Source organism: Acinonyx jubatus, chromosome B2 (assembly GCF_027475565.1).
Source record: "Acinonyx jubatus isolate Ajub_Pintada_27869175 chromosome B2, VMU_Ajub_asm_v1.0, whole genome shotgun sequence".
Lineage (NCBI taxonomy): Eukaryota > Metazoa > Chordata > Mammalia > Carnivora > Felidae > Acinonyx > Acinonyx jubatus.
Genome location: NC_069385.1, coordinates 34,695,969 through 34,710,522, shown reverse-complemented (window position 1 = coordinate 34,710,522; position 14,554 = coordinate 34,695,969). Strand labels below are relative to the sequence as shown.

The window sequence follows — 14,554 nt, the reverse complement described above, 5'->3', positions numbered from 1 at the left end:
AGCAAAAGAAAGCCGACAAACATTGGAAGAAAATATTAAAAGGGAAAAGATACCTGTGTTAATGCTACATAAATAGGCAGAGGATATTTACACATTATTTCAAAATAATACTGAAGAATAGTCATAAAACAACTGAAAACAGTGGCAACAAAATGACAACTACTTGGCTAAGAAAAAAGAAATCTGCTTCACTTAAGCTACAAAGTAGAATTTTATGGATAGCTCCAAATGACTCTCAAATACCATAATTTTCCACCTGTAATACTGAAGGCCAGGAAGTATTTTTATAAGCCAGGTGCTAAAAGTCAGCTCTGCTGAGTAGATTGGGGGGGAGGGGGATAATTTCCACCTAATCAAATGATTTAGCCGAGCTCAGAAACAATTCATCCATGTTTTCACCACATGTCCTCGGCAATCAGTTACAAAGTAGGATATGTGAATATTACAGGGCCATTTTTTCCTCTTTAAATGAGATTATCTAAGGCCCCTGTTGTCTTAGTATGCTTTAAAATCTCAGCTGACCCAACCCAAGACACGGGAGTGCAGGTAGCCTGAAAGATACATGAGAAATAACATGGGCGACTACAGACCGTTTCTAATCGTTAAATACTGCTTGGAGTGGGTACTTTAAGTCTAACATTGGAAGGAAAACAAAAGAAAACAAAAATCCTACGAAAATAAATGTTTTCAGTAAAAGCCACTGAGCTCTGTTTAGAATTCAGGAACAGAGTGCAGGGGGCAGTGAGACCTAATGTGACCATGAGGCATGATGGGTAAGGGTTTTATGGAACCTTCAGGGGCTGAGCAGAGGAAATGCAGGAGGTAAAGAAAAAACTAATTTAGTAAGAAAACATAACTAAAGCTATTCATTAGCATTACCACATCATCTAGCAGTATTGCGGGCACACTGAGCTCTGGTAAATGCCACCCACAGGCACATAAAATTCTGGGAAGATTAAATCTGCCAAACTGGAAGAATATGAACCTGCCCTAGTTTAATTCCTGTCTTAAGAAGAATCCTGAGTCTCCCACTCATCACCAGGCTTATGCTAGCCTACTGTTCACTTGTTGCGTACGCAGAGCAGCCAAATTCCCACTTAACTGAAAGCAATATGGCATCTGGGTCCCCATTGCCATTCCCTGTGGGAATCTGAAACAGACCAAGAAGTTCACAAGTTAATGCCCTTGAGAGCTCCTTCCCTAGCCACGACCAAGGCTATTGGCACTCTGTAGAAAGTTGATACTAAATCGATGTTCAGCTCAAGGACTGCCACCTCTACTCTTCCATTGCCGTCCCTCTCGCTCTCCTCTACTTTCCCCATTGCTCTAGACTTGGGTTCTCCTTTCAAAGAAACAGCCCAGACTGATTGATTTCTATTTTTTCCCAAAAGGTCACCTGCCTGGATCACCTCCATGAGCTCTGCGTTCTGCCCTGGCCAAGGCTCCCAGGACCTCACATCCCAGCCAGGTCTGGTACCAATGATACTCCCGCCAGAAAAGAGAGGTAGAAGAAAGAACTATGGTCTCACGAAGCTAACACTGTGGAAGAGATTAGCCAATGGGCTACTGAACGCAGAACAGAGCCTCCAGAGACCACAACAGAGTACGAGTAAGCTCTACAAGGAGGATATGAAAGGATTAAGAGGGTGTTGTGCCCACTAGGGCAGAAAGCAGTATTTGTTCTGTATACACCAAAACCATCAGGATGAATGATGGCATCAAAGATTAACTTCCCTTCCTATTTTGCCAGGGTAAGTCTTCAGAAAGACCTATGTGGTCAGATACTTTACAGTAAAAATCCAAGACTGAGAACTGTTTTCTGTTCTTTGTTTCCTTTTCATTTTTTTAATTCAGATGTTGGAGGGCCAACTATTAAGGGTTCCCACCTCATAAAAGACTCCAGTTATTTGCTGAAGCAGGGTTTATAAAGTAACATGCATAACTTTTATAAGAAATACTTGCAAAACTCTGAGCATATGCCAACCACTCTCATACAAGAATGTGAATTTCTTCATCCAATAACTTTATGAATAAAAAGTCTCACTGAACAACAATGCCTACACTTAATCATTGGTCTTCCTTCATTACAGATGTCAGTCAGAATCAGAGTTCTGTATTTTAAGTTTTATTTTTAAAAATAACTGTGATTGTGACTTAATAATGAAATTAATCCACATAATGAAGTCTATTTTCCATTTCAAGTAGTAGAGCAGATAACTTAAAAAAAAGTAGAAGTGACATGAAGTCAATACTTCAATGTTTTGTTTTTAATATTTTTTAATGTTTATTTTTGAGAGAGAGAGGGAGAGAAAGAGGGAGGGAATGCGGGGGAGGGGTAGAGATGGCTGGATACAACAGAATCCAAAGCAGCCTGCAGGCTCCGAGCTGTCGGCACAGAGCCCAACGCAGGGCTTGAACTCACAAACCATGATATCATGACCTGAGCCCAAGTCGGACGCTGGACGGACTGAGCCATCCGGGTGCACTATACTCCACTGTTTTGGTGGAACGATGCTCCAGAGCTTGGGCCTTGCTTAACAATAAACAGATCACAACGTTGTGATCTACACATCCATTCAACAAATACTCTTCGTTAACTGCAAGGCACTATATATGTTGCTGTCTAAAGAAACATAGGATTTCACCTCTGATCCCTTCTAACAGTGGAGGTAAGGCCTATAGAAAATGAACAATACAAGGCAGCACTGGCCTCATGCTATGAGTGGTTCGGCAAGGAAGTGTCGCAGAGCTCACTTCCAGTTAAACAAAGGCCAACACAGATGCCAGAAACTGTAAGAAACATTTGCAGCACAGTAAGAGTAGGTAAGCAGGGAGATTCCAGTCTCTTGCTATATACCTCATTCTAATTTTATAAAGTTCTCCCCAGAGCCAACCATGTCTTCCTGTTATTTGATTCAACTTTACTTCCCTCTAATGTAAGCCCATTTCCTCTGAGCAAATAAAGAATTAATCAGTGTCCTCTTTATATTAACCCCTTTGTTGGGAATGGTTTTCAGTCCTTTACTGTATACACTGAAGTGGCCAATGAGTATCATTCCTTTACTTTTTCCGCCTATAGTTTACAAAGCAATGGCTTAGAAATATACCATATAGCACACATGCTTAAGAGCACCTGAGTCATCATGAACTACCCACAGGTAACTGCATATCACCTTCCAAAATTTTCCCTTTGGGCCTTTTTCAGTTGGCTTTTGCCCTGCAGCTGACACCTCCGAGCTGATGTTGATTTTAGAAACAAGAACCTTTTTAGGCTCATGTGGGTGGTCCCTGGCATAGATACCAAAGTTAGAAACCTAATCATAAATGTTTTTTCCTTCCTCACTGAGGCAAGTGAGCACTGTTATTAATTGCTTTCCATGGTTCTGCTTTCTTTTTGAAAAAGCCTTTGCTGATCATTTGCATTAATATTATGCTAATAAAAGTAAGGGAATGCTAACTAATTCAGTCTCTTTAGTAGTAACTAAGGATCAGAGAGAGAGAGAGAAAGAGAGAGAGAGAGAGGTAATTTGCATATTTTCATGATTGGAGCGAATTGGCATTTAAATACTCGCAACCATTTTTGAAGAGAAATAATAATACATGTTAGGCCAGTCTGAGCAGAAGTAATTTCTCCAGTGGAACCATCTAAAACCCAAGTATTTCAGGACACATTCATGCTTCTAAGCATGAATATCAGATGACAAGGATGAGCATTCAAACACAGGGCAACCATCTGCATCATAAATACATTTCAGTTCCTCTCTGCAGAAGGAATTCATTTACTGTTGAAGGCCATTCACTTCCACTTCTGACTGCTTATTCCTCAAAAAGCTTCCAAGTATTGTGAGAACAATGATTAAAGGAAGATCTTCCATCTGTGCTGCATTAGGCTGCAAGACAGCCCCTCCTGCAGAAACAGCTTTTGCATAATTCATTGTGCCATTTTAAACCCTAATCAGTGAATTGCAATAAGCTATGAAGAGAGTAGAGAAGAGAAACACATTCATTGGCTACCTCCTAAGCATTCACCCAACCCTTGCTTTGGGCTACGGCTCCATGAATCGTAGTGTGCATGTGTGAGTGTGTGAAGAGAGATATACATATATATACATATCTCCCTCTCTACACACACACACACACACACACACACACACACACACACACACCCCTTCGCCTTATGTCCATCCAACAGGTTCTTAACTCTCCCCTGAAGTGCTGTCATCACTCCTAGGCCATATTAATGTCCCAAGAAAGAGTATTTCTTAGGTTATTATCACAGGGTGGTTTAGTAAAGAAGATTCTACTGGAAGACAGAAGTTGGTATCTCCAGCTCTGTTGTTCTTTGTGTAAACATGACAGATAATTCACTCTACAATATGAATAAGAACATCTCAAGTCTCTTCCAATTTTAAAAATTATATAACCCTAATCTGTTCGCACTGATTTTTCACATATAATGCTTTAACGGAACCTGCCACTTTGACTTAGTGTTTCATTTTCCAAAGAAGGGGAAACTACGGTAGTGGGGGATTTCTTGGTGCCCCATTTACCCCTCAACCATAGAAGCTTCACTTGATTTAATTTGGGACCCACCTAAGGATGCACTGGAGGCAGGGATGCCTGGGTGGCTCAGCTGGTTAAGTGTCCAACTTCGGCTTAGGTCACGATCTCACGGTTTGAGAATTCGAGCCCATGTCACTGGGCCCTGTGCTGACAGTTCAGAGCCTGGAGCCTGCTTCAGACTCTGTGTCTCTCTGCCTGCCCTTCTCTCCCTCCCTCCCTCCCTCCCTCCCTCTCAAAAATAAAACATTTTTTTAAAATGCGCTAGGGCACCTGGGTGGCTCAGCCGGTTAAGCGTCCGACTTCAGCTCAGGTCACGATCTCATAGTCCGTGGTTTCAAGCACCACGTCAAGCTCTGTGCCGAGAGCTCAGAGCCTGGAGCCTGCTTCGGATTCCCTGCCTCCCCCTCTCTCTGCCCCTCCCCTGCTCACGCTCTCACTCTCTCCCCCTCTCAAAAATAAAACATTATTTTTTTGTTTGTTTTTTAAAAGCACTGGAGGGGGGTGCCCGGGTGGCTCAGTTGGTTGAGCATCCAACTCTCGATTTCAGCTCAGGTCATGATTTCATGTGCATGGGATTAAGTCCTATGAAGGGCCCCATGCTTCAGCACAGAGCCTGTTTGAAATTCTTTCCCTCCTTCTCTCTCTCTTGAAATAAACTTAATGACTACAGAAAATTAGAAAAACAACTGCCTTAGGCATCTCAAGTTTTAAAAAAACTTGTATAGAATCCTTAAGCTTTAAACACTGAAAAATTAATTAGGCAGAAGGGTTTAATGATGGTAGGCAATGTATATGATTTTGATCCAGCTGAGTAGTGAGAAACTATGCAGGCAGTAGAGTTGAAGACATGGATTGCAAATTGTATAATAGAATTTATCACTTTCCATTTCTCATCACTCCATGGACAATGGTTTAAAAAAAAAAAAGTTAGCATTTTGAGTTTTTATGGATAGGTGACATTAATATATAGATGAATTATAGTAAAGTCCCTAAGATTTAGTTTGGTGGTTCAGTAAAAAATCAAAAAAAAAAAAAAAAACCCACAAAAAACCAAAAAACAAAACACTCTTGAAAGACTACAACTTGAAAATGTGAATTTAGTGGTAGTATTTTCAAATAAATGATTTTGTTTTTTTTAAAGTAAGTTCTATGCCCAATGTGGGGCTTGAACTCACGACCCCAAGATCAAGAGTCACATGCTCTACCAACTGAGCCAGGCAGGTGCCCCTGAGTGATTTAATTTTTAACTAAATAACTCGTAATGATTCAAAACCTGTCCCTAAACATTAAATACTTGTCTGAATCTTAGAAAGCACAATTGGAGGGTGGTAGGAAACCTTTCTGTACTATTTTGAATACGACAACATTGCTATCCAACTGAAATAAAAGGCAAGCCACAAAAGTATTTTAAGATTTTCTAGAGGCCCCATTAGAAAAGTAAAAAGAACAAGGTAAGTGTAATAGTATACTTTATTTAACCTAATATACCCAAAATATTATCACTACAACAGGTAATCAATATTAAAATTATTCATGAGATCTTTTACTCTTTTTTTTTTCATTCTAAGTCTTTAAAATCCAGTAACTTCCATTTTGCATTCATCCTTGGACTCGCCACATTTCAAGTGCTCAGTAGTCTCGGGTGGCTGGTGGCTACCTTACTGACAGGGCAGCTACTGAATGAATGAGGCAATAGGCAGGTCCTCTTTGTACAGCTCAATGTATACAAATCACGTCACTCCCTCCTACTTCCAACATGCTAGTGCCTGTTTGTCTACAGAATATTCACCTTGTCCTGGACTTAGAAAAAATTTAGTGAAAAACTACTTTACTCCACGCTATGCGAACCTATAGAATTCAGACCTATTTCAGAAAGGCAGATCTCGAATTTAGCAGGCAACAAAGACTCGAGCAATGGGAACTGCGAAACGACTGAAAGTGCTATGGAAGCACAGACTGGGGAAGTCACAAGCTCCAGGCTGGTGACTTGGTAAAGGCTTCACAGGAAAGTGATGGGAGCTGGATCTTAAAGGCTTTGCCAGATGATGACAAGAAAGGCATTCAAGGCGGTGGCAACCGTATGAACAAAGCAATAGAAGTGAGCTTGGGAAATGGAGTAGACGGATGTGGACAGACTGCACTGACTTCCAGGGAGGTGCAACCAGTTGGAGGTGGGGGTGGCGTGTTAGGCATTGGGGGAGGGGAAGCAAAAAGGGCACAGCCAAATTGTGCTGGACCTTGCTTGCCGTATTGAGACACGTGGGATGCAATAGTGGAAGGTGTCTAAATAAGCAAATGTCACTACCAAATCAGGAGGAAATGAAGTTTAAGAACTAAACTACAGAGAGGGGCACCTGGGTGGCTCAGTTGGTCGAGCATCCGACTTCGGCTCAGGTCATGATCTCGCGGTTCTTGAGTTCGAGCCCCGCATCGGGTTCTTTGTTGTCAGTGCAGAACCCACTTCGGATCCTTCCCTCCCCCCTCCGTCTCTGTCTCTCCCTCACGCTTTCTCTCAAAAATAAATTTAAAAAATAAATAAATAAGTACACTACAGAGACAGCCGGGTGCCATGATGCTCTAGAGTCAGGGGATCCCTGAGAGACGGTAAGGATCTGAATCCAGAAGGCATGGGTAGAAACAGAAGAAGTGAAAGGAAAAAGTTGGGAAACTCTCCCCCAAACAGACTCCAAGTTATATAAAGTGGATGACGGAAACAGAAGAAACCAAGATAACTGCATCGTTTGTTCTTCGATAGGCAGGTGGAAGGTTGCCACTCACCGGCAGAGGGATTACAGGGCAAAGGGCAGGCTTGACAGAGAATGTGAGCAGTTCCGTTTGGACATACTAAATCTGAAATATCTTAGAGACCCTTGGGCGACATCGAGATCCCTAAGGCCCACCCCCATCTTCTAGGAGATTCACCTGTCTTTGCCTCCATACGTTCATGCCCTTTGGGTACAAAGCATGTTCCCTGAGCCAGCAGCACCAGCATCAAGCTTCTCAGGAAGGCAGAATTTCAGACCCCGCTCCAGAGTTGCTGAATCCCAACCTGCAGTTCAGCCAAATGCCCAGGTGATGTCTGTGCACAATCGAGTTAGACAAGAACTGCGGGAACATCTGAAAACATAGATCAGGAGCTCACGAAAGAGGTATTGACCACTGACCGAAGGGAGTTTGATTTTAGAAGTCAGCACCGTATACGCGACTTAAAACGACAGGGGTGAAAGAGAGCTTACAGAAAGCAGACCACTTTAAATAGGATAAAAGAAGCTGCGGGCTGAGGAGGTCACATGTTCGGAATTAAAATAATCATAAAGGCAAACATGGTTCTCTCTTCTTAAGGCCATTTAATAAAAACTGAACCTTCACAAAGAAGAAAAAGGAAACAAAACCTTTAAAAATAATGAAAGAACCACAATGGTGAATCCCCACTAAAGCTATGAAGAACTACTTATGATTAAGCAAAAGTCATATTAATGTCCCCTAGTATTCTAAAATGCTGAACAAATTTGTTCACCAATATATCTGATGTGAGTGGAGGCAGAATCAAATAGAAACTCTGGGGCTGTGATTGCCTGCCGAGGCAGAGGCAACCAGAGCGAGTCAGACACTCAGGAGGCTGGGAAGCCAGGCCAGCCTCCCCAGGCCCCACCACACCAGGCCGGGCCTGTCCCCTCGGCTGGATAATGAGGGGGCTTGAGAACAAGACATTCTCCTCTCAGGAGATCTCCACCTGTGACCTGCCTACGGTTTAAATTGGTGGGAAGGTGAAACTCATTTGTTGCCTCCAAACACTCCCCGACACCAGCGTGAAGAATGTTCCGTTCCCCACCCTCAGCCCATCCTAACTACCTCATCCCACCATCTTACCCAGAAAACAACTTTCCTGAAGTTTTGTGCAGATTCCAACAGCTGGGCAGAGCTGATTTCCAGTCCACCAAGCTGTCTTCTGTGTGCTCTGTTGCCCAGGTGACACTGACGTTGCTGCCTGGTGTTGCCACACACACACCCAGCATGCCAAGGCCTTGCAACCAAGAGCTCCTCCCAAGACCCGTGCGAGCTGGTGCTCCCTGAGGCCTCGGCCCCCCTGAATGCTTCTTGTGAATGCCAAATGATTAAAAGCCACTGCATGCAATTACCATCCCATGTCAAAGCCTTAAAAAAATTTTTTTTTGTTTTTTTTAATTTGGCTTTACTGAAGGTCACAGAAGCCAAGCCAGGAATAGCAAGCTGTGCCTTCACGTGGGTGACAGTGCCCATGGATACAAACGTGGCAGAAGATGAAAGTGTGGCAGACAAGGACAGGCTGCTCTTTCAAGTGGCAACAGCAGCCCAGCCTGAAGGGCCCAGGAGGGCACAACGCCCGCTTCTCGGATCCTCGGAACAAACACTCCGTGTGCACCAGACTCTTCCCTTTGAAGTGGGAGGAATTTATCTATTGTCATCCTCTTGCTTTAAATTATGTTCCAGTAGGGTTCTGAAGAGGTGTTGTGTTCTTCCAGGGCAAACGTCCTTCACGTTCGTGCAGGAAGGCCACCCGAGCATCTTCTCATATAGTAAACTCTTCTCTCCACAGTCGAATTGCATCAGACGGCCTCCTTCAGGTAATACCAAATCCACATGTAGAGCCTTTTGTTTCACGGTGCAAGGGTTCACACAGGCACACCTACCGAGGCACACCTACCCAGGCACATAGCCAAAAGGTAGCTCTTTAGTTAACATCAGGACACCTACAACGGACATCCATGTTTATAGAAGATCCACTGGTCTTGACCGCTGGCACCTTCATCAGTTGGGACCATTTAAGTACCAGTGGCACACTAACCCTGCCAACTTTCAATTCCAACACACTCACTTCCTAAAAAGAAACTGAAAAGGCCCAAATCTGCGAAGGAAAGGGAGAAAATTCTCATGCTGTATTTTAAAGGTAAATGTTAATTAAATTTTCACTATCCGCATTGCAGTCGCTCCATTAGAAGAAGAAAAGCAGTGTTGGATAATTTGCCGGGGACAGTGATCACAACGGTAAGACTATGAGGGGGTCACTATGATTGTTCCCATTTTATAGATGAGGAAACTGAAACTCAGGGAAATAAATCAACATGACCAAGAAAGCCAGGATGCACTCCAAGCCATGTGGTCCCAGGACCCATGTTCTTGGGCTCTTAGTCTCTATGTGATAAAAGCCTTTGAAATCTGTCCTCAAAAATGGTAATTCAAACTGAGTGGAATTTGGAGCTGGAATGACCCTAGTGATCACTAGGTCAAATAATTCTCAACTCTCTGAGTTTCACAGATGGCACATGAGAGGAACAGTAGCAAATCTACTGTAATTATCGATGTGCTTAAAGACACAGATGATACGTTCAAACAATCCAACCCCTAACACAGGTTTCTTGTTTTGTTTTGTTTTTAAAGAGACAGAGATAAAGAACCTAGTTGAACTTCTGCATGAAATCCTCTGCATCCTTTCTTTCCTAGGCCCTGCATGAAATCCAGCCCTTAAGTTTTCAAACATGAACATGGCAGAGCAGAGAAAAACTGGGTGATTTGCCCAATGACATACAGGTAGTTAATAGCTGTGCCAAATCTCTAAGAAGGCTTCCTGATCCTCAGTCAGTAAATAGCATAACCAAGTACCTTCCATTAGGACAGATGGTATTATGACAGAGAAAACACATTACTCTTCAACTTTATCACCAGGGCAATAAAGACAGGCAATAAATACCCTTTTATTGATACTTATTTTCCCTCTGTGAACTTTGACAGCCCAACCCACTGATCCTTTGGCTGGTCTAAAGAACAACTAACCACTTCACATATTCTCCAACGTATTCCCGCTTATTGAAACTTACTCCTTTGGAAAGAAAAAAAGCTCTTAATGCTAAAACTTCAGCAATCACAAACTGGGAGGCTTCAGGCTCTAGCTAGCTGGCAGAAATATTGTTTGGTCAGCAGGGTGTTTCGAACATTTTTAGATTCGTTTACTACATCTCTCTCTTGTAACGTGTTTCTCTGGGCAGGGCATCGGGTGCTGTGGGGCTGGCCCCTTTGATCAGGGGATATCCTGCCCCTTTGCCGTAGTTCCCACCCATGCTCCCACCCTGAATGTTATGCTATCTGCTGGTCCCTGTGGGCATCTGATTTTCGGCCTCTGCTTTACTGCATTAATATTAAGGCACTGATATAACATGACCCCACTCTTTCAAAGCCATCACTGATGACTGATGTATGAATTCTGCATCAAAATAGGGTTCATTCATTCTATCAACAAGAAAGTGAATCCAACAGGGTCAGGTGGAGATGAACTGGGAGATTGGTTATCGTGATTCTGGTCCTTCCTCCATCAGTAAAGAGCAGTATTGCTTTGATCAAGTCACCTAACCTCAATGAATCATGGTTATTTCCTTATTTGTAAAATAGGAAAGTTGGACTGACTACTTAAGACTCCCCTCCCCCCCCCCACTAAAAAAATCCTGGGAGAGATGTCTTTAATCGTGTACAAATGTATGAATTTTCCGAGACAGAGGGACATCAGTAAAGGGGAAGGGGGGGGGAGCGGGGAACATGAGAGATTTTAAGGGTCACCTACAGTTTAATACCTGATTCCATCATTTTCCATGATATCTCAGGCAAGTTATCTAAATTCTCAGAACCTCAATCTCCTCCCATTCATTCATTCACTCAAAACGATTTATTGATCATCAACTATGCAGTAGAAGCCTTCTGAGAGCTGAAAATTCCACAGAGAAGAAAACAAAGTCCATGCTTCACAAAGCTTACATTCCAGTAGTAAGGAAACAGAAAAGAAACAATATTTATAACCTGTCAGGTGGTGGGAAATGCTATACAAATAAATTAAGCGGGTTAAGAGGGAAGGGGAGGAGAGGTCGAATCCAACGGGAAGAGACAGGAATAGAAGACCTCTCTGATGAGATGCCTGAGCAGAGACCTGAATGGAGTCAGGGGTAGGGGAGGTTTAGCTGTGATGGTATTTGGGGACAGGTTGTTCCAGACAAAATACCCAGGAGTTATTGAAATTTAACAAGGTGACAAGCAGAACTCCTGACAGAGCAGTGATAAGCTCCTTTCCTCCCCCATCTCTTCCCCCTCTAAAAAAGGCATAGTCTTCAGGATCTGCTGTCTGCCTTTGTATCAGCGCCAAACATATTAAAGCAAAGCAGGCCAAGGGTGAGAAAGTCTCACTTCTAATTCCATGTTTAACCAATGACAATCTATTAAATCCTACTTTATGATAGCCAAGTGAAAAAGCCAAATCGTTCCTCAACTGTGTTTTCAGAAAAATCCTTTCGTAATAAAGTACATTCCCAAATACATACAGGTAGTGAATATTTATGATCTGCTCTCCTTGGAGGGTAGGTGGTGGAGTGTAGAGGTTAAGATCACAGTCTCCTTATCAGAAAAGCCTGGACCACATCCCAGCTGTTTGCTACCTGTACGACCTTGGGCACGTGACTTAGCCTCCCTGAATCCCAATTTCTTTTCACCTGTGGATTGAGGCCCAACAGCAAACACTACCTCTTTACAGAGTCAGAGTGAGAGTCAAATGAGCTTATGTCCACAAAATGCACAAAACTTTCTTGGCTTCAAGAACAGGGCTCAATAATGTGTATTTATTTCTATCGGAGTTTTTGATTGCAAGTTACGGACATCAACTCTAAGTAGAAGAGAATTTTATGAAAACCCTATGGGAAAGGGCTCTCAGATTGTCCAGCAGACACAAATAATGCCTCAGTGGCCACGGAGTGGCCAAGGGACAGTGTGGAACAGGAGGCGATGCAGCTCACACCAGCAGTGCCTGCTGCATGAGACCCTGTCCTATTTTTCAGTGAAAGGAGAGCCCAGCTTCCCAGCAAAGCTCAGAAAGGAATTCCCCAAATCAGAATGGATGTTCTACTGTTGAGCAGCCAAAAGAATGCCAGGTGTTCAAGTCACACCCCACTATTATATTCTCACTGAACCCCCTTTTGATCATCCACTGGTTTGCTCATGCTTCTTCTCTCCCTAAGAAAGCCCCCTGCACTCCCCATGCGTTTCAATCCCATCCCGGAGGCTCACTGCTCTGGGAAGGCTTCCAACCTGATTTCGGTACCTGCTTCTTCCCTCCCCCAGCTAATTCTCTTACAAGGTACCTCATTATAAACTGATTTACACCCTGGCTATAAATACTCATATATAAACAGACACAAATCCTTTCGGGAATACACAAGGTAGAGATTAGAAACAAATGTACATGTGGTTATAAATAACACTAGCTGGTTCACTAGTCATTTCGTGTGTGTATATCTCAACACACAAATGAGGTTATAACTCCTTGTTGACAGGGAACACCATCATTTTTTTCCCATACCTGTTAGAAGTCTATTTCTTGTTCGTTGCCATGCTTAATACCTCCTCCCTTAAATCTGGGGTGAACAGGACCCCTGGGTGTCTCAGCTGGTTAAGCATCTGCCTTCAGCTCAGGTCATGATCTCAAGGCTCATGAGTTCGAGCCCTACATTGGGCTCTGTGCTGAGAGCATGGAGCCTCCCTGGGATTCTCTCTCTCCTCTCCTCTCTCTGCCCCTACCCTGGCTTATGTGCATGCGCTTGCTCTCTCTCTCCCTCTCTCTCTCTCTCTCAAAAGAAATAAACTTAAAACAAATTTTGAGATGAAGCATAGTTTTTATATTAAGGGTCAAATACCAATTCATATGCAAATATTCTTAAGAACAATAGATTCAAACTCCCATATAGAATGGAGAAAGTAATCAGTGTCAATTAATTTCAGAAAATATTGAAGCACTCACAAATTGTAATCATTTTATAAAATAATTTTTACTCATTTTCAGATTTTAAAAAACCACTATCTTCCCACTCTAAAAAAAGTGGGGAATCACACACTGCCCCAATTTTACCAAGAAAAAACAATTTTTTTTCTTTCCTTCCGATGGAATAACATCCCCATCTTGTGGGCACTATTGTTCAGTGTTTGCAAAAATCATGGTGACATCTTCAGAACTGTGACATCTCTTAATACTTTACAGGGCTAAATAAAATTGAACTACAACCCCTATTTGGCCCTTAAGCCAGATGTACCCTATGTCTTTTATAAATGCCTTCTGCACAGAGCACTTACAAACTTAAAATAACCAAAACCTACTATACTGAGTCAGGCATCAACCAGGAGCCTACAGAAAAAGAAAAATATATATATATTTGGATCCACAGATACCTAAAGAGGAAGTCTTCCATGAAAGGGTTCCCTTCTCCCAGTGAGTAATAAACTCATTCAGGAAACATTTATTGAGATCCAGAGTGGCTTGCACAGTATTGGCTATTATCCTCAGGTCAGGATCTGCCAAGCAGAAGGCAATATATACGTGAAGGGCAAAGAGAAACTGACAAGAACCTCAGTGGTTCCCAGCAGGCTCCTGGCCAAGGACTGGAGGCTGATAATGTCTGACTGGGCTCCCGGCCAAGAGGAGGAAGGTTACCAGGCATCCTGAAATATGTGTGCTCAAAAGAGTTGAAAAACAAGAAGCCAGAAGGGTGGGGAGACAATGGAACAATGGAAAAGCAAGAGAAGCATCGTTGGTATCCTTTTCACCAAGGGGAAAAAAGGACATGCACATCTATCAAAAAGAAGGACAAACAGAAAATAAGGAAAGAGGCTAAGAGCAGTTTCCATTTCTCTTCTCCCTCAGTCTTTCAACCCCCACCCCCCCCCCACGGGAATTCGAGCAAGGCTGCAACTTATAGATACCACAGACATTTAAAGGCCCCTAATCACTACCTACTACCCTTTTGAAATTATATAACAAGTTTATTTGGTATTGCTTCATTTTTCTTCAAATAGCCCCTTTCTAGAGGTAGGGGCTGGCTTTTTCCAGCCAGGACATTATAGCAACACACTGCTTTGAGCCATGATTTATTTCAGAACAACCTTTTGTTACTGAACAAAGTCATCACTGCATGATAGATCATGTGTG

At 42.7% G+C, this 14,554-nt stretch overlaps 1 protein-coding gene across 5 annotated transcripts in view; it reads right to left on the bottom strand.

The window, feature by feature from the left end:
- Positions 1-14,554, bottom strand: part of ARHGAP18 (Rho GTPase activating protein 18) — a 191,772-nt gene that overhangs the window by 68,287 nt on the left and 108,931 nt on the right. Inside the window, exon 2 of one of the 5 annotated variants that reach the window (XM_053222252.1) lies at positions 8,434-9,448. The exons of the other annotated variants lie outside the window; for them this stretch is intronic. Coding sequence (XP_053078227.1) covers positions 8,434-8,579 — 146 coding nt within the window. The 5' untranslated portion in view covers positions 8,580-9,448. The remainder of the gene's footprint in view (positions 1-8,433; positions 9,449-14,554) is intronic. 5 annotated transcript variants of the gene reach the window in all.